This window comes from Mustela putorius, unplaced genomic scaffold (genome assembly GCF_011764305.1).
Source record: "Mustela putorius furo isolate JIRA1106 unplaced genomic scaffold, ASM1176430v1.1 tig00001075_pilon_pilon_pilon, whole genome shotgun sequence".
NCBI lineage: Eukaryota > Metazoa > Chordata > Mammalia > Carnivora > Mustelidae > Mustela > Mustela putorius.
Genome location: NW_025421560.1, coordinates 459,158 through 486,042, shown reverse-complemented (window position 1 = coordinate 486,042; position 26,885 = coordinate 459,158). Strand labels below are relative to the sequence as shown.

Genomic DNA, 26,885 nt, shown 5'->3' with positions numbered 1-26,885 from the left:
CCTGGGATCCTGACCTGAGCTAAAGGCAGCAGCTTAACCTACTGAGCCACCCAGGTGTCCCTCCACATTGGTTTTTCATATGCGGTGGGGCTGTTGTCTGCCAATCCGTCCTTCATCCCTCACTTCTCTTCCTCTAATTCAGTTATAACTGTCATTTTTATTCTTCCTAAAAGGTGTCCAGTCGGTTTCTCTCTCCCTGAGGTGTGAGCCTTCAGTGTTTATTGTCCCTCAGAGCTGATGGATAGTGTCCCGAGACTTAAGTTTTCTCTCCTTTTGTCTCAGCCCTCGGAGAGAGGCGAGGATCCTGTGGCCAGAGCCCGGCCTCCCCCACCTCGGCCGGCGGGGCCGTTTCTGGGGACGGAGACCGCGGGCGGGATCGCCAGCACTGCCTGACCTCCTCTCCGACGTCCCGCCCGCCTGGAGCGGGAGCCTTTGTCCCCAGCCCCCCCCCCCGTCCCCCCGCCAGCCGTCGGTCGGGTCGCATCCGACAGGGGGGCTCCCGGGGAAGCACATCTCGCCGGGAGTGGGGCAGCCGGGCCAGGGATCCGCTCCGGGAGGACTGTGGGCGGGTGAGGGGGGAGTCCCCGAGAGGGGCTGGAGGTGAGCAAGGGATGCCGTGATGGGCGCAGGGGTGGAGGTGGGGCTGGGCACGGGGGAAGGGCTGGAAGTGAGCAGAGGTGGGGGCGGGGCGGGAGTAAGGGGCGGGGTTGGCGGGGCGCCGGGACGCGGGGACAGGCTTAGTGGTCAGGGGACCTGGGGCTCGTGGGCGGCGCTGGAGGTGAGCGGGCGGGGGCGGGGGGCGCCAGGGGGGCCGGGCGCGGGCCGGGATGCAGGGCGGGGGCGGGGCGGCGGGGCGGGGGGAAGTGGGTGGGGCGCCGCCGGGAAGGGGGCGGGCCGGGAGAGCCTCTGGGCTGGAGCCGCGCGGCGGCGGCGGCGGTGGCGGTGGCCGCGGCGGTAGCGGCGGGCGAGCGCGTGGCCGGGGCGGGCGCGATGAGCGGGGCCGGAGCGGCGCAGGGGGCGGCGGATGCGTCCCGGGGGCTGCGGGTGGACGGGCTGCCTCCGCTGCCCAAGAGCCTGAGCGGGCTGCTGCACTCGGCGGCGGGCGGCGGCGCGGCGGGCGGCTGGCGGCACCTGGAGCGGCTGTACGCGCAGAAGTCGCGCATCCAGGACGAGCTGAGCCGTGGGGGCGCGAGCGGCGGCAGGGCCCGGGCCGCGGGGCTGCCCGCCAAGCCGCCCAACCTGGACGCCGCGCTGGCCCTGCTCCGCAAGGAGATGGTAAGGGGGGCTCCGCGGGCCGGGGGCCGGGGGCCGGGGTGGGGGGGTGTTGCTCCGTCCGGGCTCGCCGTCCCGGGCAAGTTCGCCGGGACCCGCGCTCTGCTCCGGAAGTCCCCGCGCCCCCCGCCGCTTTCTGGCTCTGTGGCGCCAGCGCCGAAAGAGGGGCACTGACCTCTCAGGTGCTCCCTGTTACCAGTCCTCTGTCCGCGGTGGGACCCTCACCCGGGGAGCCCTCCCCCCCAGTGAAAAGGCAGTTTTCGGAGTCCTGCCACCCGGAGTCCGGCCCCAGCTGGCTCGGAAACCCGCGGGAGGCGCGGCGTGGGGTTCCCTCGTGGCTGGCGGCGGGTGCGGCTCGGTCACCCGTCTCCGGAGAGAGAGACCACACGGGTCGGGGAGAGGCGTTCCCTGCGGCGGGGGGTTAGAGCTGTGTGTTTAGAGCTGTGTTTTCCTGCCTCGGAGAGGACAGTTTTGTCCGCGCGAGTGTAGACAGCGGATTGGAACAGCCCGCGCTCCCTCCCCCGCGCCCCAGGCGCAGCGTGCGGAATCCGATTACTGCGGGATGGCTCCGGCCCCAGACGGCTGTGAAGGCGGGCGCTGGGCCCATCCCCTCTGCGCGTGGGGCGGAGGCCCGGAGGCCGCGGGACAAGAACGCAGGGGTGCGCTGCCCGTCTGGGTGAAGCCCGCGTGCGTGCTTCGCACAGTGTCCGGGCGCCAAACAACGGGGCTTAGTTGTTCTCAGTCCTTGGGAGGTACGTTTGATGTGCGTGGATCGGGACAGCCGATTTCAGGCGACGCCGAAAGCAGGACAAGGGCAAGGATTTAGGCGGCACTGAGCCCTTCCCCGGCTTTCCTGCAGGCTTAGGCTAGGCCCGCAGAGAGCTGGAAAACTTCCTTCTTCCTATGCTCTCGCTGACCCCTGATCACCTACCCCTGGCCACCCGCAGGCTTTTTGGAATCTGCCCCTTCCTTTCTCTTAGCGCAGGTTCTAAGTACAGGTAAAAACTTCCCTAAGGAAATCTAGTATATGAAAGCTGTTTTTTTCCCCAATGATAAATTTGCCAAAACCTTATCACAGAAACTCTTTAAATACGCATCTAGTACATTAAGAGATTGTTTAGAAACATTCAGTTTATGCCTCCTTTTTTTTTTTTCAGGAGCATATCCGTTCTGAAAGGTAAGACTTAATTAAATCTAGAAAAGGAGCCTTAAATTAACATTTTTAAAATCAATTAGATACTGTTTTCCCACTCTGTAGCTAGCATTGAAACTGTGATTTCCAATCCTCTCTGAATAGATTTTCTAAGCTGCTTACAGAATGACTTAAATTCCAAGACAACCATTTTTATTTATTAATAAACATTGACACCAGCCTTGCACAGCTAAAGAGCTGAATTTCAGTTAGATAAGCCTACATCTAGTATGTTTACGGTCTGAAGTTAGATGTAGCATAAGTACAGGGGTTCAGCGGGAAGACTCATCCTGGGTTAAGTCCCATGCTGGAACAGACAGGAAAACCTCAGGGCCACTCCTGTTGTGAAGCTCTGCTTTATAACTTGCTCTGGTGGCTTTCGAGTCAATGTGCCATTCCCGAAAGTATTTTTCTGGGTCCCCCCTGGTGGTACTGCAGAACAGTCACAACCTTATAATTATGTCTTGGACCAGAGCTCTCCCTAAGCCTGTTTGAAGCACAAGGAAAATAAACAGCCATCTTTGGTCAGTCTGCTGTTTAGCTGCGAGAAAGATAAGGAAGATAGGGCTACAGGCCCTGACAAGTCCTTTCACAGAATGTCACAGGGTCTGTTTTAAAAGAGCCCTAGGTCTGTTGCCCTTAAGAGATTACTAACCTGCCGCAGTGGGGTCTGAGCGGTAACCTAAGCTGAGTTCATTCCTGAATTATCTATGGAATGGTTTGTGTTGATCTGTTTAATTGGAAGGCCTGAGGTCAAATCTGTGTCTCGGGATATACTAGCAGTCGTGGCAGAATGTGATTAGATTAATCCCTTTTTGAAAGAGTCCGTGCAATCACAGATTAATGTGGTTAATCTTTTATTTTTATTTTTATTTTCTAAGTCCTATGCAAGCAGTGATGGTGTGGGAAGGTCTCTGAAGGCAACAGAATTTTCTCAAGGGACAAGGGCAGTGGGAAAAGAGCAGCAAAGCTGGAATAAGGGACTAGCACCAGTGTGGTAGCAGACTATAGAGAGCGGGAGTGGGAAATGCTCGATGAGTGCTGGGACGGGGTGAGAGCCTCCAGCGGGTTGGGGGCCAGTGAATTGGAAACAGGAATCTGGTGGGAGATGCCGCTCTGATATAGAAAATGCAGGAATTGTCAGTTACCTATTCGAGTCTGGGAGGTGCCTTCAGCGTTTGTATGGAAAGTGGGGGTTAGCAAAACAATTAAAAATTACTCCCAGTTCTGGACACCCAGAGATCATCACTGTTAATAAGGAGATCTCCTGTGTAGGCACCATGTAAATGCTTTCTATACATCGTAACTTGTCTGTGCGGTGGATACTCAAAGTCTATTCTATTTATATATCTACTTAGGTATTTATCAAAGTGGGGTTAACACGGGCTGTTACATTAGTTTCAGGTGTGCAACACAGTGACTCAAGTCTGTTTGCAAAAGTGTGTTGGCTGGTAGCGTGGCTCCCATCTGTCACCACACGATGCTGTTACAATACCATTGCCTATGTTCTCTCTGCTGTACATTTCATCCCTGTGACTTACTCATTCCAGAGCGGGAAGCCTGCACCTCCCATTCCCTTTTGCCCATTTTGCTCATCCCCCCCTACCCCGCCTTCCTCTGGCAACCAGTCGCTTTGTTCTCTGTATTTATGGGTCTGTTTCTGCTTTTTGTTTGTTTGTTCATTTGTTTTGCTTTTTAGATTCCACATGGAAGTGAAATCATATGGTATTTGTCTTTCTCTGTCTGTCTTATTTCACTTAGCATAATACCCTCTAGGTGCATCCTGTTTCATATATTTTTTGAAAAATCACTCAGAATTTAACCTCGTTATGGTCATATACTCAACCAGATGTGTCCCAAAGCCCTGTGTGTGTGTGTGTGTGTGTTTAAGGTTTCTTTGTTTATTTATTTGAGACAGAGTCCAAGCAGGGGGAGCGACAGGCAGAGGGAGAAGCAGGATCCCTGCTGAGCAGAGAGCCCTATGTAGGGCTCAATCCCAGGACCCTGGGATCACGACCTGAACTGAAGGCAGACACTTAACCAAGTGAGCCACCCGGGCGTCCCCGCCCCCTTTTTTCTTTGAACATCAGATGATATTTTACAATCACACTCCACAGATGTTTACAGGCTGTGCATTAGGTGTTGAGTGCTGTGGAAATAGAAGGATGAATGGAACTGTCTGGCTCGTAAGGACCCGCCACCAGCTGGAAGATGTCATTTCACAGCAACAGGGGTGCCGTGCCTTAGACCTCTTCTCCGTTTTCTTGACTGGAGTCTCTGTATTAGTAATCGCAACTCCGTCTGAACTAGCTCTTGCAAAAGGAGAATCTTGACGGGCTGGGCATACGCAGAGACAGGCTAAAACAGGGCTGACAGGGCTCCTGGGAAGTCCACTGTTGTCTCCTCTTTCCCCTGCCATTTTGTTTTCCTATTTTTTGGACTCTGGCGGCTAACCGGGTTGTTTTGGCCGCGTTTCTTAGATCCAGTTTGCATCCAGTTTGGAAGGACGCCAGTGGGCCCAGCTGGGGTCATAGGGCCAGTCTGGGCCAGCTAGTTGTGACTGGGGGCAGGATTGCATTTTACTGAGATAGCGCAACCACGTGGACGGGGTGGGTGTGGGGCACTGGGGATTCCCCCAGAGAAAGGCCAGTTTGCAGAAATAGAGCTGGGGGCTGCTGGACAGCCAAACTATTAGATGTCTGTCACAGACTTCTTCTTCCTTAAGAATACTTTGCCCTGAAGGGCCCCACAGTTTGAAAGATTCTTACCTGCTAAGCTGACAAAATCACCTTTGCTCAGAGACCTTGGCTGGCGTTTCAGATCCTTGCACGTGGCTGAAGGACACCCTTGACTCTCAGCCTCAGCCGAGACCCTGACAGGTACTTTCCTTAAAGTTTATACTAGACCCCCTGCCTAGTAGCTCTGTGGCATTAGCCCATCAAGCTTGGACACCCTCCCCAAAAATCACAAAAGCACAGACAGAAGATCCTCAGATATGTGGGAGCAGCAAATGTTTGAGGGCCGCACCCCTGGGGGTTCTTGGGTTTTGCCTCTCAAATCACAGAGGCAAGTTCTAGTAGCTTTGACTTGGAACCCTTTGTTTTCTTGCTTCCTTTTTTTTTTTTTTTTTCCTTAGAACCAACAAGTAGTGGAGCGCCTGGGGGGCTCAGTGGATTGAGTTTGGCTCAGGTCATGATCCACAGGTTCCTGAGATCATGCCCCACATTGGATCTGCTTGAAATTCTCTCTCTCTGCCCCTCCCCCTTCTCTCAAATGAATAAATAAAATCTTTAAAAAAGAAATGTCAAGGGGCACCTGGGTGGTTTGGTGGGTTAAGCCTCTGCCTTCGGCTCAGGTCATGATCTCAGGGTCCTGGGATCGAGCCCAGCATCTCTGCTGAGCAGAGAGCCTGCTTCCCCCTGCCCCTCTGCCTGCTTGTGATCTCTGTCTCTCTGTCAAATAAATACATAAAATCTTTAAAAAATAAAAATGTCAAGTAGTTATTTTGGTCACCAACCCATGCATGAATGAGAAATCATCCACTTGGAAGTTTTGAGTGCCCGAGCGGCAGTGGTTTAGGGGAAGAATTTAATCTGATTAAATAAAGCTTGATTTCTGAGACCCACAACACTCCTCATCCCTGCGTTTTTGTTGAGAGCAACTAAATGTCTAATGAGTTTGTGCAGTGAACTGTGTTCTAGGAGATGTGCATTAGCTTGAATGGCCCACATCCCAGTGGATTTCAGTTCTTATCCTGCCCATGGAGCCAGTGTCAGAGTGAGGGGATTTTAGTCTTTAAAAGGTTTTATGGTAAAGATCCAATCCCAGTGAGGCCTAGGAAATGACATCTGGAACAAAAGCGTCAGCTACCAACATAGCATTCTTGATTGATGCCGATCACAGGATATTGGGACCGTCTGGTGGCCTTTAATACTGTCTTTTCTGTCTTTTTGTTTTTGCTGGTCCCCAAAGACTGGACCACCTTCCCCAAAGGCTGGAAGGACTCAGGGTCCCCGAGTCAGCTTGCTGAAATGCTGATTCCTGGGCTTGTTTCTATACCAGCAGGATCCGAATCTAGGAGAAGGCAGAATTTGCACTTGTTAACAAGTCCTTTGAGAACCTGGAAGGCCCCAGCCCAGGCATCAGGAGCTTGGATTCTGTTATTAGTTTACATGATATAATTTAGGCAAGCGCTTTGCTATTTTCAGTTCTAGCCTCCCCTGTGGGGAAAAAGAATTAAATGTCACCAAGGTTCCTTTTGTTTTTGTTTTTAAAGATTTTATTTATTGAGAGAGAAAGAGGACATGAGAGAGAGCAGGAGTGGGGGGTGGGGCAAGAAGAAGAAGCAGGGAGCCCGATGGAGGACTCGATCCCAGGACCCCGGGATCATGACCGGAGCCGCAGGCAGATGCTTAACTGACTGAGCCATCCAGGCACCCTGTCTAAGATCTTAAAGTTTTGAGGCCATAATTACTCTGCATGGTACTTGCCCCAAGCAGACTCTCCACTGACCACTGGGCGGGAAGTCCTAAGTGGGGCTCAATCCCAGGACCTTGAGCCAAAACCAGATACCACCCAGGCGCCCTAGTTTCACTCACTTTTAGTTTTTAAAATATTTTACTTATTCATTAGAGAGAGAGAGAGAGGAGAGCACAGAAGCAGAGGGAGAGGGAGAAGCAGACTCCCCACCGAGCAGGGAGCCTGACAGGGGGCTGGATCCCAGGACCTGGAGATCATGAAATTGAGCCAAAGGCAGACACTTAACCGTCTGAGCCACTCAGGCGCCCTGGTTTCATTCACTTTTTTTTTTTTTAAGATTTTATTTACTTATTTGAGAGAGAGCACGAGATGGGAGAAGGTCAGAGGGAGAAGCAGACTCCCCATGGAGCTGGGAGCCTGGTGCGGGACTCGATCCCGGGACTCCAGGACCATGACCTGAGCTGAAGGCAGTCGCTTAACCAACTGAGCCACCCAGGTGCCCCGGTTTCATTCACTTTTGATGTTACCTTTAAGTGAGGTTATACTTCCAGTCCCAACATTTGAAAATAGAGGATTGAAAGATCCTTTTTCGTACCATCTTATCTACTACTGTCCCAACCTATAGAGACTATAAATGAATATTTTTCCTAACTTACTAGTGTCTTGCAAGAAGCAAACCCCTCTTCTTTTCCCCCACCTGTGGTTAAAGGCATTCCTCTGTGTCACGGGAATGTGAAAGCGTTCCGCTTGTTGGCACTGTGGACACCTGTTCCCTGACACAGGACCTCCACCGAGCAGTGCCTGAGCGTTTCTGCATCTCCTTGGGCCAGCACTGCCATAGGTCTTTGAGGCCTCGTGGGCAACGAAGTTCAGGGAGGGCTGCGAATGAGGATGGTGGCCCTCGTGTCGTTCCCTGCCACCAAGCAGCGGCTGGAGGCTTTACAACAGCTCTGCTTCTGGGATGTCCACCTGAACGCCCAGGAGACTTGAGAGCTCAGTTGGAAAAGCTAAAGTTTTCACAATCCTGTGTCTGAAACCCTGCCGACGGGCCACAGACTCCACGAACAGGAAACCGGCCGTGAGACTGGCTGGGCCAGGTATTTGCCTCCAATTACCCAGTGTCATTCTCTAGAGCCCCGACCTTCTATTCATCTCATTCGTGGCCCACAGGCTCCAGATGTTTCCAAGTGATAAGTAGGCAGCGTACGTAAAGGTTGTTCTTTCCTTTCCTGTTGCTCCTTCCCTCATGGACACTTAACACGGGGATGTACATCCTCCTCCAGGAACTTGGGAGACAGACAGACCCTTAGGCTTCCTTATGATGCTGCAGAAAACTCCTTAAAGCAGAAAACTCCTTAAAGCATGTAGCCTTTTCTGTTTTTAGGAGCGCTCTCTGCTCACTGCCCTGATTGGCCATAAGAGCAGGGGCTGGCTTCATTTTGCAAGTGTGAAATTCCCTCTGCAAGGATTCTGGGAGGAGGCCCTGCCCTTGACTGCAGAGGGTTGGGGGAGAAGGGAGAGTCTCTGTCCTCTGACCAGGGCTCTCCAGACAGGGGCAGCCTCTGGGGGACGCCAGGCCTTGTACGGCCTGGAGAGGCTGGGCTGAGGAGGATTACTGAGATCCATTTGGAGACTAAACACCATGGAAAGAGGGTGTTTGGTGTGTGCTTAGGTTATCGACTGCGCTTAGAATTGAAGAGAAAACAGCCAAATCCAACACAGTTAAAGGAGAAACTGCAAGGTGTTTAACAACCTTATAATCACAGATATGCAAAGGAAAACAATAAGGCATCATGTTTTATCTAAAACACCAGTGGAGATTGAAAAGAATGATCAGCCTGAAGGTGAGAGTTTGGGAAGATAGACACCATATAAACGGTTTCTTGTGTGTTTTTTTATGTCAGGTCTGCAAAACACCAGCTACTGATAGGAGATTTTCTGTATATTGCCCTAGAACTTGGTTTTCTGATTTTAACTTCAGATTTTCTCCCCTAACTGCATCTCCTCTTGCAGAAGGGGAATTTCAGTTATTTGGGTATTGTTCAAGGAAATGACAGAACACAAACTAACCTTCGTATGTGTGTTGCGTTCCAATGTGTTGTTGACAAGTCCGTTTTCCCCTCCAGTCCCAGCTGATTTCAACCTCATCTGTGTCCATGTCTGCACTCACTATCTTGGGCAACAAGCTTTTAAGCTTTGGTGTAAATCCTCAATGAATGATGGTCTGCCGTTTGCAGCCCCAGGGCTAGGGAGGGATTAGAAGGAAAGCATCCTTTTCTCTTCTCCCCTTCTGCAATTTCATTTTTATAAATTTATCTTATGTTACTAGTCACACAGTGAATAATTATATTTGTACACAGATGCATATTGCATATATGATTATCTACATGATAGATGATAGATGATAATATGAAATCGTGATAGAATACTATACAGTCATGGAAAAGAATGTGGTATTCACAATATGAGAAAGTAAGTTACGAAACAGTATACGTATACATTTGTATAGGTGGTTACTAGCTAAAAACCAGCTTGTGTAAGCATAGTGTCATGAGGGATGTATACTAAACTGCTAAAAGTGGGTATCTTTACTCTTTTAAACATATATATATATTTAAGAATTTATTCTAGAGAGAGAATGAGGTGGGGGGAAGAGAGGAGCAGAGTGAGAGGGACAAGCAGACTGCACTGATCGAGGAGCCCGACATGGGGCTCAATCTCAGGACCCTGAGATCATGACCTGAGTTGAAACCAAGAGTTGGACGCCTAACCTACCTAACCTACCCAGGTGCCCCTAAAAGTGGGTATCTTTAAAACAGCAGTTCTTAAAGTATGAGTCTGGAAACCCTCTCAGGGTCCATAATTATGTGGCGATCATATCAATGAATGTGATGTTTTAAAATACCACCTAAGGGGGTGACTGGTGGCTCAGTTGTTAAGCCTCTATCTTCGGCTCGGGTCATGATCTCAGGGTCCTGGGATCGAGCCCCGCATTGGGCTCTCTGCTCAGCAAGGAGCCTGCTTCTCCCTCTCCCACTCCCCCTGCTTGTGTTCCCTCTCTTGCTGTGTCTCTCTCTTCAAATAAATAAATCAAATCTTTAAAAAACAAAATAAAATAAAATACCACCTAAGGAAATAGATTAACTTTTGGAAGATCTGCCCAATTCAGTGAGTCAGTTTTTCACATTTTTCGTAACCAATGCTTGCTGTTACAAAATCATCCACAGTTAAAAGATCCATTCAAAGTGCAAGACTAATATAACAGGATGAAAAGTTCATCGGGATAGTTTCAAATTTCACTCTGCAGCCAACTAAAGGGTTGTGTCAAAAAAAGAACACCCACAATTTTCTAAAAGGCTATTACATACCCATGTGAGGCCAGATTTTCTTCATTTCCTTGAACCAAAACAACCTGTCCCGAAGGACCCAAGGCAGGAGATAAACCAGACATTAAAAAGATTTACAAAATGGCATTGTTTATAAAAATGTCACATTAGCATGTAATGGGTATATTACTTATGATTAAGTGGATCTATATTAAAGCTTCTCAGTTTTGACCTCTACTAAGGAAATGTTGTTAGGGGCCCTCCGTAGCTTTACTGAAGAGTGTAAAGAGGTCCCGAGACTCAAACACATGAAGATAGAAAGCTGCTTTAGACCATGGAATGTGGGAAGGATGGTTTATATAAGTATGAACCATTGAGATTTTTTAAAAAGATTTTATTTATTTATTTGACACAGAGAGAGAACACAAGTAGGCAGAGAGGCAGGCAGAGAGAGAGGGGGAAGCAGGCTCCTTGCTGAGCAGAGAGCATGATGCAGGGCTTGATCCCAGGATCCTGGGATCATGACCTGAGCCGAAGGCAGAGGCTCAACCCACTGAGCCACCCAGGCGTCCCAAACCATTGAAATTTTAATCTAATTAGAATGTTTTATTTTGGGGCGCCTGGGTGGCTCAGTGGGTTAAGCCTCTGCCTTCGGCTCAGGTCATGATCTCAGGGTCCTGGGATTGAGCCCCACATGGGGCTCTCTGCTCAGCAAGGAGCCTGCTTTCCCCCCTCTCTTTCTGTCTGCCTCTCTGCCTACTTGTGATCTCTGTCTGTCAAATAAATAAAATCTTAAAAAAAAAAGAATGTTTTATTTTTACAGTAGGCAAAAAGCGAGAAAGAATGAGCAAAGCCATTGCTTAGAGAAAATGGTCGATTGCTTTTCCTTGGCTCTGCTTAGAGCGCGGAAGAGGAAAGGGGCTTCACTGGTCCCAGTATTAGTTGCGGTTAGAGAGAAACAAGCACATCCCGGGAGATGTCGCAGAGTGGGCTCTGTCCACGTGGATACCCTCAGCTGTCAGCAGACAAACACAACAGAAACTGCCTTACTTGGTCGAGAGGGTGTATGGGCAGGTGCAGGGCTGAGCGAGCGCTGGGCGTGGCTTAACCCTTGCGGTGCAGCTGTACAGGATGTTCTGTCTCTGAACCACCGGGGCTCTGCAGAGCCTAGTCCTCAGCCTGGTGGGCTCAGAGCATTCGCAGGAGATGAAGCAGACCGGATAGCGTGAATGCTTTTCTGCCCAGGAGAGCAGAGTGCAGCCCAGGAGCCGCGGGATGGATTGGAAGCTTGCCGTGAGCACAGCATGACAGGCCGGGACCTTCGAGGTCTTGTGGGGGTCAGTTGATACCCCTTCCCCACTGGATCAACACCCAAGGAGTCTTTCTCTTCCGTTTTCCTTTGAAAACAGTATACAGTGGACGGGTCGGTGTCCTTCTGTTATCGCGTCCTTTATTCAGAAATCAGGTTACGATGCATTAGGCCACCGCTTTTATTACATTTCGGCTCTGCAGATAACGTGCTAGACACCTTGATTAGACTTGGGGCATTTCCTGGTCCTTTCTAAAATAAATTCATGAGCCGAGTATATGCTTAGGCACTCATTACATTTTAAGAAGATAACTTCCAAGTGTTCTCATTGTAAGTTAATACATACTCGTGGTAGAAAATTCAGAAAAGCCCAAAATCAGACTCACCTGTGATGTTAGCAGCTTGCCACCTACGACAGAGGACATTGGGCATCTCCTTGGCCTGGTCAGCGGCATGGACAGGACAGACGGCCGCTCCCTGCCCTGCCCCCACCGCAAGCCGCCCCCCTCCACCTGTCAAGGGGCTTCATCTTTCAGGACCCTAACTTCCTCCTCATGACAGAGTCAATATCTGCCTCGCAGAGCAAGGGTGAGGATTTCGTATTTGTGTCCAGCCGAGATTTCTCTCTCCAGCTCATCCCTGGGGATGAACCTAGGTGTCTGGGTGGTGCAGTCTGGGGGACCTCAGACTCATGGTTTTTGGCTCAGGTCTGATCCCTGGGTTGGGAGAGCGAGCCCCGTAGGGGGTGCCATGCTCAGAGCGGAGTCACTTGGGACACTCTCCTGCTGCCTCTCCCCACCCCCAATACATAAATAAAATCTTTAAAAGAAAAGAAGTGAACAGTTAGCTAGTTGAGAGTTTGGGCTATTTCAAGGCTTTTGATAGAGCTTGCCAAGCAGTGCTCCACAGTGTGCCTACGTGATAGTTTTTACAATTGAAAGTGTGCTCATGGTTGCTGAGAAAACCGAGCCATGCAGAAGGCTGTAAATACCGATCCCGCTTTCTAGAAGCAGGTTCTGCCAACAGACCTTTCCTCCTCCCGTCAGAGGCGTGCACGGGTGTGTGCATATATAGGAAGGGAGTTCCTGCTAACATACTGTCGATGACCTGAGCTTTTGTGCAAGGCACATGGGTCGCTTCTACTGTAGCACACACCCAGCGGCTCATCCTTTAAAATGACCACCTAGTTTTTATTGTATGACTAATCCCTAAGTTTTCTAACCACGTTCCTCCTGCCTTATGTTTCAATGTAAACTTTCATGCAACTAACTTTTTCCGTATCTGTCCCCATATTTTGGGACCCCACCCCCCAATTCCCACACTACATACAGCTCACGATTCTGCAGCTTTACTGGGAATCTGTACATCCCTCCTGTCCAGTATGAAGTGGGATATTTATTATCTTCGGTTGAGGAATGCAGTGGTAGGCAGATGGATGGTCAGGTGGGGGGAAGGGCGGGTGGGCATCATTTCGGAGCCGACCTCAGTATGACTTCCTGATCTAAGCCATCCCCACACCATGCCCTGCTTCTGCCTGGCTTAGCCCACAGCCTCAGCAGGGGTCTTGGAGCAGGGTGCAAATAAGACCATTTCTTTTGATGTCTGTTCTGTTTTCTACTCCTTATATCTGAGAAGAGGTTGCTTTTGTTCACGTCTCCTAAATGGACTAGGGAAGGACACCAACTCATTTTTAGTTTCGTACATAAAAACAGACTCTTTTCCTTAAATACAACTAATTTCTTAAAAGTATCCTTAAACTTTTCACGATGCTTTGTTTGGTCCCAACCAAAGTTTCCTTTTAAAAAGTACCTTCCATCTTCTAAACCTTGTATCCAAATTGTCTTGTGTCTGTTGTAATTTTTTGAAGGTTTGGAAGAACTCTGTCCCCCACAGCACCCTCCAAAGATAGTCAGAAACTTAATCACCCAAAACCCAGCTGGGAGCCACCCCCTGCCCCGTCTGAGGTGTATCCACGTGGCTAGTCCATTGTGGGTTGAGATAGTTTTGAGGGTGATTCAGGATTGTTAGAGATGTTGTAGGTTGATGAGCCACCTGTGCTGCGGGGGAGGGGTGGCAGGCGAGCTCTGTGCCTAGGGAAAGAGAGGAAAATGATCAGGAAGTTAAGCAGGAAGCCCAGACAGAGAGAGGAAGGAATGACCTTAGCAATTTAAAGCAGTGGAAACTAGTTGATTGTTCTTAATTGTCTTGAAGGTCTAGAATAAGGGCTACACATGACAGGATCTTAGAATTTGTACTTTTCTTAAAAGTACCAAGTACCTGAATTTTTAAAATCTGCTTCCGAAAATGAGCTCCCCCCCCCCCCTGAATGCAGCTGTGAATCAGATCAGCTGTCCTTCAGGGCCATGTGGGAACACATCACTGAGACGACAGGCTTCCCCCAGTTGTAGAACGGGACAGTGGGGGGGGGTAGTGCAGAGGGCGTTCCCCACCCCCCATCCTTTTTTCTGGAAGGACTTGTCTCCATTTCTGGGTGATTTAATCACGTTGTGAAACAAATCGCAGTTTAATTCTCCAGCATGACCCCTCTCTGCCCTTCCCACATTCCCAGACGCCTGGGTCTTCAGGATTGAGAGGCTGATTTCTGGGGCTGTCATGAGTCTCTGCCCCAGCTGCAGACAGTGTGACTCTAGAAAGAGCACTCGGGGAGGGAGCTCTTTCTAGCCCCAAACTTGGGTTTGGGTCTTCTGTCAAGCAGGAGGTGAGGTTTTTTTTTGTCAATGTGGCAATGACCATGTGGTCTGGGGCCTTCTTCGGGAGCACGTGGGGGTGCTCTGGGCTCAAAGGGTTGCCTCTTCATGTCTGCCACCCCTGCAGGCACCTGCGGGATGTAGCAAGGGGCCGTCTGGTCCCCGCACGCCCCCTGCCAGGCTGCTGCTGCAGCCAGGTGTCCTCTGGGCGGGCGTCTCTACTGAGACGTGTATTCACACAGTCAGCCAGTACCTGCGTATCTACACGGCAAGACTCTGTGCTGGGTGCTGGGGGATCCCAGGGGGAGAAGGGGTCACTGCATGTGGGCTGTCCTACATACGAAGAAAGAAGACTCATGTTCTGACCAGTAGCAACAGGTGGAGAATAATAAATAGGGCAGGCAGAGCAGGTGGAGGGAGTGAGTGGCCCCTGCGACGGAACCAGAGTCCGGAGAGTGGAGGAGAAGCTGTCATCGGGCTGGGTGGGCAAGGAGGCTTTGACAGACACAGTGGGGACGGGTCCCGGACTGTCTCAGGGAGGGGACCTCCAGCCAACTGTGGCATTAGCTGCAGGTAGAAAAAGTGAAATCCTGCCTCGGGACTTGCAATGTGCCTCTAGAGAATTTAAGAGCAAGTGTTGAAACAGCCACAGCCAAGGGAGAGGGAGAAGTGTCCAGGCTGGGAGCTGGCTTGGCTCCTGCTGCGACCTCCCGCCCGCCGCGCCGATCTGGAGGATTGCTGGTAAGCCGAGGAGCTCTGGCCTGTGCCTGCAGAAGGGACCGAGAAGCTGGGATGTGCGGAGACATGTACACGTGTGCTGAGATCCCTGCTCAATCACCCTAAGCGCTTGGCGGCCGCTCCGCTGTCTGATGGGCGTGCGTGGTACCGAGCTGTCTTCCTAGGTGGGTCAGCCCTCCGTTTCTGGGCCAGCGTTGCACCTGAGGACAGGGCAGCTTTGTGAGTCATCTGTTGCTGCAATGCAGACAGGTACCCAGAACACGATCCAACTCAAGGCCTGGAGGACCTTGGACGTGGCACCTGAAGAGGAAAGGGACCCCAGGGCTTTGGGAACTGCATGTTCAAAGGACACCGGCTCCTGAGAAGCCGGTGGGGTAGTTCAGGGGCCATGGAGCCCAGGCTCCTGCTATCACCTGCCCCCGCTCCCAACCTGCCCACAGGATGAGAGTCAGACCTGGTCCAGGAACACATTGCTCCCTTCCCTCTTCTGTTGTTTTCCCATTTTTCATTTCCAAGGTGGGAAATGGGCTTGGGGTAGACCAACCCCTATGGCTGTCCAAGTGACTCAGTAGAAATCGCTCCAGGACACTGGATGAATCTTTTCTATGATTTTTTTTTTTTTTAATTCCTGCGCAGTTAGCAGCCTGTGTTGCATGAGTCTGTGACTTTTTAAGCAAACACTAGTGCAGCTCTGGGAGGGTGCGACTCTCTTCACTGAGGTTTACATTCCTTGTGTTAAATCCTAGAACAGATAGGTAGACGTGACCTTGCCAAGACAGAACCTTGCAGTCTGGTTACCGGGTTCAGATCTGGATGCTGGAGGAGCCCCAGGAAACAGGAGCCAGTTCAGGGGAGGGACAGGTGGTCAAAATGGGCCAGAAGGTCGTTGTAAGAGGTGACAGGCCTGAAGGTATGGTCTGGAGAAGACAGATCGTTTCTTCCGGTGGGGAGAGGTGGCAGAATGAAAATTACCTTCAAATGTGTAAAAGGCAGTTAAGAGGGAAATGAGATGTGCGGGTCTGCAGAACGGTTCCACGGAGCATCAAGGGCCCTAGAACTACAGACTGGGAAATTTTGGCTTTGTGCAGGGAAGCGTTATGTCTGCCTGGAAATGAATGAACTGGTGTGGAAGGGTTTGAGGGTGTGAAAGGGAGACCTCTGAGGTCCTTTCCTACTCGAGAGTGTATGGTGTCTACCCTGGTCCCCAAGAAGCAGGTCTGCTGGCTAATTGTCATCTGGCTTGACTGTGCTCGGGTGATTCCCGGTCAGTGTTTGTGATCGAGTTGGGGTAGGAGGAACGTGGTGCCCCAGGGTCACTGCTGTTTCCGGGAACCCTGCCTCCTGGTAAGTCCCATAGCGGCCAGGCCTTTCCAGGTCGAGATTCCACAGGCTGACAGCCTGGAGAGAATCGTGAACGTAGTAACCACCAGAGCAGCTGTTACTCTTTCCAGGAGTCGAACAGGATGTCCACGGTCTCACACTCGCGCATGGGCGAGCCGGCATGTGGACCCACTTGGGCAGGCTGTGGGGCCCGAAAGCATTCTCCCTTCCGTGCTTTTCTGTCTGGCTGGCCTGGAAGTCGGGGGTCACAGGAGAATACATACAAGTGACCCCGGAAGGGCAGGGATTTGTGTCGAGAATGCTGGGTTGTGTGCTGGAACTGGGCATCGGCATCGTCTGGGTATTTTTTCCAGCCCAGATGTTGGGAACCATCTTTCCTTCCGGACAACACACGCACACGACCAGTCGGGACAGAGAGTGGTGGCATCTGACCCATTTGTGGCAGGCCTGGGCTTCTCTTTGTTTGCCGGTGGCTTTCCCTGTTAAAGGTTTACTTTCGAGAATGGGATGCCATTGAGCTGGTCTGCCTTCCCAGACCCTGGACGTTATGGCAAAACACGCCAAGTCAGTGGGGCCTGGTTCTGTTTCTATGGTGTGCTCGGCTGTGGGAGAGGGCTGCTCTCTGCTTGGCAGTCTAGTGTGGTTGGAGGCTGTGAAGAATGACTTGGTGTTTAACACCTATCTTGTCACGAGAGGATTGCCGCCTTCTGGACCCCAGCGTGAGTCTCGTGCGGCAGACCTCGTCGCTGGGGAATTCTAGAGACCATAGAGCTCCTCTTTCTCTGTTTTCTGCTGCACGTTCCCATGCTTTAGCCCTTGACTTGCTACCCAGTAGCATTTGATGACTGTTGGTGAAAATGGATGGATCTCTCAGTGAATCCTCCCTGTACCCCATAAGAGAAATTATGATTCCCTTTTGTCATCAACCAAGGGGTAGAGATGATACGTGACTTGCTCAAGGGCCAAGAAGCAGAAGGCAGGTCTCCTAGCCTCTGGTGTCGAGTCTCTCCCCTTGCCACTGGGAGGGAGGTTGCTGCCCCTCACCAGAGCTCAGTAGCCTTGTCACCTGGGACCCCACACTAGCCAAACCGGAGGCTGCGTGGTTCACAAGAAACACGGGTGATTTTCATGCGTGTGCAAGTGTCGGTGCCATCGTCTAGGCTGCATTTCCAAGCGGATTAACCCTTCTCTCTTTGAGATTGATGGAAACAGTGCATTTCCTGTGCTGACTTGGCCCTATCCTGAGGGACTGGCCATGGCAGGAGGGAAACTTGAAGATAAGCAAGTATGTGGCTTTCCAGCATTCTTTGTTCTGTCACCACTGGTGAAAGTGGTTCCCAGGAGACTCTGTGCACTTCTTCAATCGCTTGCTCTGGGGAGTGATGCCCCAATCATCTCTGGGTACGACTGACCTTGTCCGGAGGAGAGGGAGTCCAAACACCACTCTTGGGAACCCGGAGGCCGTGCTGACCAGAGGGCGGGGGCTCCGGGGTGTGTGAGTGTGTGTGTGTGTGTGTGTGTGTGTGTATGACCCTGACCTGTGAGCCACTGTCACTGGCAAGGGGACTCTTGTTCCCAGGGAGTTGAGAATGATTGTGGTATCAGGGAAGGCACATGTGGGTCCTCTCTGAAACTGATCCTAGCGAGAGGAAATGACAAACTTGCCTCTTGGCGTCCAAAGTGAAACCAGCTGGGGCCACCCGAAGTAGGAGTGCTGCTCCGTGCCTTCCCAGGGCGTGCCCGCATGCCGGGGTAAACTCCGCAGGCCGGGGCCCGCCGCCCCGCAGGTGTGATCCCTCCCTGCCCCACTGAGTCACGTCTGAGGTGTGGGCATCCCACAATTAAGGTTTTCTCAAAATTGGAAACCCGAAGCACTGGAGTGATGCTTGGAATCATTCACTGTCTGGAAAGAATGTGCTGGCATAGGCAGACGGCAGGCTGAGTGTCCCACTAAAATTAAACTCAAGTGCTGACTTCTCTTTTTTACCTCTCCACCCCTTCCCTTAAGGTCGGCCTGCGACAGCTGGACATGTCCTTGCTCTGCCAACTCTACAGCCTCTACGAGTCCATTCAGGAGTATAAGGGGGCGTGCCAGGCTGCGTCCAGCCCGGACTGCACTTACGCCCTGGAGAACGGCTTCTTTGATGAGGAGGAGGAGTATTTCCCGGAGCACCACGCCCTCCATGAGGGGAGGGAACGGGGCCCCCCAAGGGACCTGTCTCTGCCTGTCTCCTCGATCTCCGGCAGTGACTGGATTCTGGAGTCCATCTAGAAAGGGATCTTAGCAGAGGCCACTGCTGCCCACCGGACACACTGTCAGCCTCAGCTCCCTCTCAAAGAAATCTCCTTCGCTCCTCCGTCGTGGGCAGTCGCTGGGCGCGAGAGGCCAGCGCTGCCAGCTTAATTTGGAGGACACCCGTGGCAATCTGTCGCCAGGGCTGGAGTCTCCGCCTGGGTGGCCTTGAGGTGCTCAGCGACACTATCGTGCAGAGACCCTCCTGCCCACGAGTCCTGTCCATGCTGGGACCCTAACAGGAGGATTCTGGGGCAAAGGCCCTCCCAAAGATCTTTCCCCCAAGACGACTTTTGCCGGTTACTTCCTTGCAGGCGGTAGACGGTTTGCTGCTCTGCTGTAGGAACTGGCTCCAGGCTGCAGACTAGGAAAACTCCCACTTCGCGGCCCCCTTCCTTCTACATCTGGCAGCCATTCTTGCTTCCGTCTTGTGAGCGTTTAAGGCTCTTGGTTGGGCTTTCTTATTGCCAGCTGCATTACTAATGGTCCCAATGACTCAGTGAAAGCTTTGTACCAAAAGAAACCCCCCCCCCCAAAACAACAAAAAAAAAAACCCTAAACATTTTAGGTCACACCAATCAACACCATTCTCTTCAAAATCTGGATCCTTCTTTGTCTATCCGATGGTGGAGGAGGGAGGAAGAGAACACGGAGGCGTGTTATGTTGGCAGAAAGAAACAGGGGGCACGCTCATATGGGGTGTCATTCACTGTAAGATGGCAAACTTTTGTTCTGGAAGGTTCTCAGTGTGAACTAGTCTATTAGAAAGCAGTCCTGCCTCTTCCACTCGACACAATGATCACCTTAAGCCTTAATATATTTATTAAAATCTTTTATGAATGCTTTACACTTTGTAGGTTAAAAATGAGGATAAAATGCTACCCCCCCCCGACTGTAGTTGTGTATTATTTTGGTCTGAACTCTGAATCATCCAATTTCAGAACTTGAATGCATGGAGTCCAATCAACTACTGAAAGAGAATAATTTATTTTCTTGCCAGGAGAGATCTGGAAGCAGCTTCTCTTGTTCTACTGACTTATTCTTGGTCGTGTTTTCCACGGTAGCCCCCATTTATAGTTAGCTCTCAGTGCTGTTATGTCTCTGACTGGTTCAGACCCCCTGCCCTTCTTTCTTTTGATGTGATAATTACTTATTCACCACCTTTGGGGTCCGAGAGGAAGTAAAACTCACCCTCACGGGCCAGCATGTGGACAGCCTGTTCCGTACATGACCGTGTGTTGGGAACTGGGCTGAGTACAGAGAGGGAAGAGCATTCCTGCTGTTTTCCTGTGTTGAAAGTAGTAGTTCGATGAGAGATGGCAGCACATCGCCTTTAGTGTGTGGCCCAGCTGTGCAGGGGGCGCGAGAGCAGTGAAAGTGATCGGACCAGGTGACGTCTGGTCATCTTCCAGAACCTCGGACAGTGAGAGGTTCACGCTTGAACCTTGGATCTGCTGTGCTCAGCCCTGGCCACTTGGGGCAGGGAGAGGTTTCAGAAGAATCTTGAGCGTGGCTCAAGAACCTCCATCTTTGTTCTGATTTAATCAATAAGGGGTGACGCCTGGGTCTCTGCATGGTTCGAGAAGTCCCGCAGGAGAGACTAACATGGATCCAGTTACCACCTAGTGTCCGGGCCGGCCCTCGAGGAGGGCATCGTGGGACACCCAGGAGAACTGCCGGCTCTCCTACTGCACCCAGACCTATGGAGCATCTTCCTAGGACGGCCCGGTGGTCCTCTCACACGAAGTTCAGGGGGCGCTACTCGTGTCCACGCGGGAGGACGGTACCATCTCCGAGAGGGAAGCTTGCAGGGCTGGCTCAGGCTTGGGGGAGCCCCCACATTGAGAATGCATGGCTCCCTGGGTCTGCTGCCTCTGGGTTCTTCTGGAACCACAACCCTAGATTCATAGTGCCTTTGGGTTTTGGGGTGCTCGTCTCATTACGAGATGGGCCATCAGAACTAGAAGTGGAATAAATCAAGGCAAGCAAGGGGCCTCTCCTTTGCTGGGGGGGGGGATGGGCTGACACATTCCTCAGCCCGATGGTAAAGGGGCATATAAGCCTACCACAGTTCTTAATACACCATCTGAAGTTCATATGCACTGCCCCACGCTTCCTCTCACTCCAGACAGAGTGTACTGTTGTAAATGCAGCTTGGTGAGAAATATTAACATTATCCCAAACCATAAAATGTTTTCTAATACACTGTCCTTATGAAGGTCCATTAGGAAATAAATGCGCTGGTGTCCTTTCCTGCTTCCCGGCGTACATCGTCCCCTCTGAGTTGGAGCCGGGACTGTTCCAGGCTCAGCGGCCAACGGACAGCCGGGCGGGCTCTAAGGCAGTGTGACGTTTCCTGAAGCAGAGAGCCCCCGTGTAAGGCGATGCACAGAGCACTTGGAGAAATCATCTCTAGCTTCCTACGGCCTTGGTGCTGTGAACCCAGAGTTCCTGATCATTTAAACCTTGCATTTCGCAAATGATGCAGCTCCTGTCACACCCCAAGGGGAATTCAGAGTCCGTTCACCAACTCGACCCCTGGCTCCCATTTTCCTGTAACCCAGGGGGATGCCATTCACTCAACGGACATTTATTTAGTGCTGGTCTGGGTCACGTTGAGTCAGGAGCCGAGAACACAGGCTGTGGGAACCTGAAGAGCCTCTGGCAGATGCCATTTCCACAAAGAGCCCAACATGGAGGGCAAGTGTCGTCATCAGGGAAGCGCTGAGGCCTAGGAGACCACTGAGGCCTAGGAGACCCAACAAACCCTGGGGGCGTTGGCAGAGGGGACATCTGAGCTGCTTTTGAAGGGTGAACAAGGTTTTTGGTTTTTTTCTTTTTCTGTAAGATTTATTTCAGAGAGAGAGAGTGAGTGTGAGTGGGGGAGGGGCGGAGGGAGAGGGAGAGAGAGACTCTCCAGCAGACTCCCCGAGAGCCCGACGTGGGGCTTGATCCCAAGATCCTGAGATTATGACCTGGGCTGAAATCTAGAGCCGGCCCACTTAACCGACAGCCACCCAGGTGCCCCTTCCTGATGCCTTCATGCTGGCCAGCTGTGGCAAGAACGCATTACTATCCACCCCGCTTTGCCAGCTATCAGTCAGCTGAAGACAGGTCCCTAGACACCCAGTCTCCTGTCTGGTTCTCCTGCTTCCCTGAAGAGCGTGGACAAACAGAGTACCTAGAGAATGTTGGGAAAAACCTTTATTAAATGCACTAACTGAGCAGTATTAGCAAAACAAAAGCATGAAGCCAGGCAGTAAGGCTGCAATATGGCCCCAGAGAGCTGATGCCTGAGAGAAGAGGAGGGGGGCACATGCCATCTGGAGAATTACCCATTGTCAACCTCAGACAGAAGCTCAGAGACCTTGCTCCCTGCTTCCTGTTCTGTTTCCAGGACGGAGGATCTCTAATGAAAGTCCTGCAGGCACATAGAGACCACTGGTCCTGGGAACGCTGGTTTGGGTAGGAGGAGCACTTACATTAGAAATCACCAAGATCACAGTCACCCCGCGGTGGAGAGCATGCTCCAGGTCCCTTCAGAGGGCACAGCTCTGCACCGAGACTTCAGGGAAGAGAGCTCCTCACCCTCCATCCCCTGTTTTTCTCCTGCCCACAGGATGGTAATAAGATGCCAGAGCGGGGCTCCAGGAGAAAGGATGGAAGGGGAAACCATGAAGATGGCCTCTAAGACATTGTGTGAGAAACAAGAAAGCACCTTCGAGATCCCAGGGATTTCACAAGGTGGGAAAACAGTGGGAAGTGGAGGTTGAAGGGCAAGCTGGCTGGGTTGTCTGGGGTGTCCCTCTGCACAGAACCCCGGGCATCTAGATGGAGATAATTTGGAGGTTGATGATGGGGCTCACTCGCCAGACTCAAGGAGCGGTGTGTTCCCGGCATGCCACGGCCAGCAACAGGCCCCACCGGGCACTGGTTCTCTCTGTGGCTGACATTCACCCATCCTGCTGGCAGAAGCACCAGGGAAGACAGGTTCAACTCAGTCCCCCTGTCGTCGTACGCTGCGTGACTGACTCCTCTCCACAAGCTTCCATCAGGCACGCTATAGCTGACTGTCTCCTAGATGAGTAAACCCATCCTGGCTCTGACACTCCTGCCAAAAAGCATTTCCATGGTGCTGGGACCTCAGATGGGTTGACTTTATCTCCCCCTGCTGTCGAAGAAGCAATTTTTTAAAAAGTGGGTTTAGAAATGAGCACAAAGGCAATACAAGGGCAGGACAGAAATCAGCACAAGAAGCACCTTCTGCGAGAGATGCAAGTCATCCTATTTGCCAGCAGAACACACATGGGGCCGATTCTGACCTTGCATCCGAATTAAAGCCACAGGTGGATGGGGAACGTTCAGCTTCGGAGCAGGTGTTTACCTTGGTGTTGCTCTGCCAAGTGTGTCCAAGCAAGGTGACCTCTGGAAAATACGGGGACCAGTCGGAAGAACACTCTTTAAATGTTTGCAAGGGACTCTCAAGAGGTACAGGGACCCGCTCCAAGGTAAGGCAGGGATCTCCGTCACATGCGCCCCCATCACTGGGCTTTTGCTGTAGCAACTCCAGAACTAGGAAGCTGGGCGGCAAGGGGCCTTTCAGAGTTTCTCGTAGGACTCTGATGTCTGCTTTCCCTTTGATGAAGCTGCAGATAAAGGATTATGCTTCCCAGAGGGTCCTGTCCAAATTTGGGCGGGTGAGTATATGAGGATGCGCGCGCGGGCGCGTGGATTAGGTGGAAGGGTCTGCTCTTTGCCAGGTGATTTTGTGGTTGGCTGAAAACTGGCCCCCCCAAAACATCTTGTCCGAAGACAGCATCTCTGGAGCTTGTAAATATTACTTAATTTTGCAAAGGCCTTTTATAAAAAAGGTGATGAGGTTAAGGATCTTGAGATCCCCCCATTATCCTTGATTATCCGGGGTGGGGGCTGCTAAATGCTGTCGCAAGTGTCCTTAGAAGAGAGAAGCAGAAGGAGATTTGACACAGAGGAGGAGGTGATGTCGATCTCACAGGGAGATGGGAGACATGTGGCCACAAGTCTTGGGAGGACTGCAGCCCCCCTAAAGCTGGAAGAGGCAAGGAATGTCTTCTCCGCCTTGAGCCTCTAGAGGGGGCATGGTCCTGCCAACACCTTGGTTAGGACCCAGTGAAACTGGTTCTAGACTTTGTGTCTCCAGATTTGTGGGAGAATAAACGTGTTGGTGTAAGCCACCAAGCTTAATTTGTTGCAACCGCCACAGAAAACTACCACAGATTCCTGGGCACACTGGTTCTCTTCCTGCCTTTGCTCGTTCTCTGTGTCATTCTGGGACATCACCATTTGGTCGCTGGCTGAACACACTGTGCTCACCCTTCCCATGTATTTAGATACACTTCCTGGTGGGCTCCTGGAGCCAGTTTCACTGACGGGCACCTTCTAGGGTTGATATAAGGGTAAGATGACTTGTTAATTACAAGGCCCCTAAAATAGCGTCTGGTTCAAAGTAAACATATATACACATAATACATATATAGTAAGTCCTAGAGAAATCACATATAGTGCCGATCTCTCGGTCTGTATAAATATTTGTCCAATAGGAATAAATAGGCAGAATCCTGTTTGGGGTCCTGGGGTTGTTTCTTTTGTAGTGCTTTTCCTCTGTTGACTCTTCGGGAGCCAGAGAACATTTTAAATTTAGTCCTAGGTTAATAACATTTCCCTTGAGAATGTGTTCCCAGTTTTATAATGAAGGGTTATGGCTAGAAGTGTGAGATACCAGGAAGAGAAAACCCAAGCTTCGAGGCTCACAGCTGTTCCACTGAGAAAAGGCTACAGTGAAATGCTCATTTCTTTCTACAGCTTCTTCCACGGCGACAAAGGACTAATATTTAAATCTAGTCCTGTTCATGTGAGCTCTGTATTTTAAAAAGCCAACAACAAAAGTCTCTTTTCTCTACTCCGTACTCAAATACTCTGTATTTGAAGACCAGTAAATTGCCCTTTTCTCAATAAGAGAAGAGGGGCAGATCCAGAGCCGCAGCGTTAAGTGAGGGTGGAGAGCAGGACTGACCCAACCTCTGCCCACTCACCCCCTCACTCCACCCCTGCCCCATTAGACTGGGAGTGGAGGCCAAGGTTTTAATCGCAATTCTGTCACCAAGTGCTTGTGTGACCCTAAGAAAATCCCTTTACCAGTCCAAGCTTCAATTTCTTCATATAACATTGTGATTTAAAAAGTAATTTTTCTGAGTGATGCCTTCTTGTTTTGTAAATATCTTAAAAAAAAAAAAAAAGTACCTATGGCTCTTACATACACTGTAATGTTTTTGTCCTAACTTGGTTCAAAGGGCTTCAAACCACTCTGATAGAAATCTCTTGACCAGGGGCTCCTGGAAGTGTCTGCCTTCATCTCATGTCATGATCCCAGGCTCCTAGGATTGAACCCTGCATCGGGCTCCCTGCTCGGCAGGAAGCCTGCTTCTCCCTCTCTCCCCCTCCCCTTGCTTGTGTTCCCTCTCTTGCTGTGTCTCTGTCAAATAAATAAAACCTTTTTAAAAATTTTTTTTGACGATTTTATTTATTTATTTCACAGAGAGAGAGATCACAAGTAGGCATAGAGGCAGGCAGAAAGATTGGGGGAAGCAGGCTCCCCGCTGAGCAGAGAGCCCGATGCGGAGCTTGATCCCAGGACCCTGAGATCATGACCTGAACCAAAGGCAGAGGCTTAACCCACTGAGCCACCCAGGCGCCCTGTCAAATAAATAAAACCTTAAAAAAAAATTCTTTTGATCAAAGACAACTTGTCTATTTTCCATGTGCCTTATTAGTCCATATTGTGCTCTCACAAACTGGACACTTTCTCTCCTCTGGTTCTGAGCGGTACTGAAAACTCCAGGGACAGCAGTGGGCTCTGTCAGCATAGCCACTGTGTGGCCATCACGGATCAGACTGTATGAGGCAGGTCTTCTGCGAACCCTTGAACACATGCTTTTCAGTGAAAGTAGGGATATCTGAAAGTGATTAAATTTTTTAAAAGATTTATGTATTTATTTGAGGGGAGGCGAGGGGCAGAGAGAGAATCTCAAACAGACTCCCTGCTGAGCACAGAGCTCCACTCGAGGCTCGATCCCATGACCTGACCCCAAACCAAGGGTCTGACATTTAACCGACTGAGCCACGGAGGCACCCCTGCAAGTGACTTAGTTTTTGTAGCTTCCAGTGGATTTTCATAGAAATGCCTTTTACACTTGTTGTTAGACCACATCTCCATTCTGCATGGGATGGGGAGCTGGAAATCATAGACCTCTTTCCAGAACACTGAGCACTACTGCTCTCTTCTAACTTCCCGGTCTAACTAACTGAGCAATTCTGCTGCCCAGGAATCATTATTTAAAGAAATTTAAAAAAGAAGTCAGGGGAAAACGTAGCAACTGTTAAAGGGAGGTGGTCGGTGTATGGGTTTTCGCTGTAGAATCCTTGCAACTTTTTTTATATCTTTGAAATTTTTCATAAACAAATGTTGAAAAATGAGGAAAAGATGAACTTTGTTGGGTGGAGTGTGGAGAACTAATCTTGGGTGGAGAACTAATCATTTGCCCAATGCACCTACTGCTCTGGTTCCTGGAGTCCTACCCTGATACAATAGACAGCCTGCCAAATGGGCTCTAAGGTCAGAGCTGGATCAGAGAGATGGGTCTCCTCCATAGTCCTCTGGCATACCTTGCACAGCCTTTAGCTGACTTCATGCTCAGATACCAAGGAAAGGGATTTCGAATACTTGTTTAAAAAAAAAAATTTAGCAGATACTTTTAAGGTGCTCAAGAAAGACTGGGTTGTATTGCTTATGGATTAATAAATCAGTTGTATGGAGGGACCTGGGGGGCTCCATTGGTTGAGCGTCTGACTCTTGATCTCAGCTCAGGTCACGATCTCAGGGTTGTGACCTCAAGCCCTGCCTTGGGCTCCATGCTAGTCATGGAGCCTACTTATAAAATAAATTTAAAAAAAAAATTAAAAAAATTGTGATGTGTTTATTATCTTCACTTACCTGGCTTGACAGGTCCAAGATTGGAGGAGTTGTGATCTGTATATCACACGGTCATTTTTCCAATACTTGTTTTTCAGTGGACTTTTTCTTTTTGATTGGACTCCTTTATACCATGTTTCACTCCCTCTTTCCTTTCCATTTATGGGCTTCATCCTGTGGCTATTCTGTGATGTCATTGAAGTTGGCTGGTTTTTTTTT

The 26,885-nt window shown here is 50.7% G+C and overlaps 1 protein-coding gene across 1 annotated transcript; it reads left to right on the top strand.

The window, feature by feature from the left end:
- Window positions 1-948: 948 nt before the first annotated feature.
- Window positions 949-19,551, top strand: FAM89A (family with sequence similarity 89 member A). Its single transcript, XM_045087239.1, has 2 exons — window positions 949-1,275; window positions 18,374-19,551. The coding sequence occupies exons 1-2, from the start codon at window positions 991-993 to the stop codon at window positions 18,635-18,637; spliced, it is 549 nt and encodes a 182-aa protein (XP_044943174.1). The 5' UTR covers window positions 949-990; the 3' UTR covers window positions 18,638-19,551.
- Window positions 19,552-26,885: the final 7,334 nt, after the last annotated feature.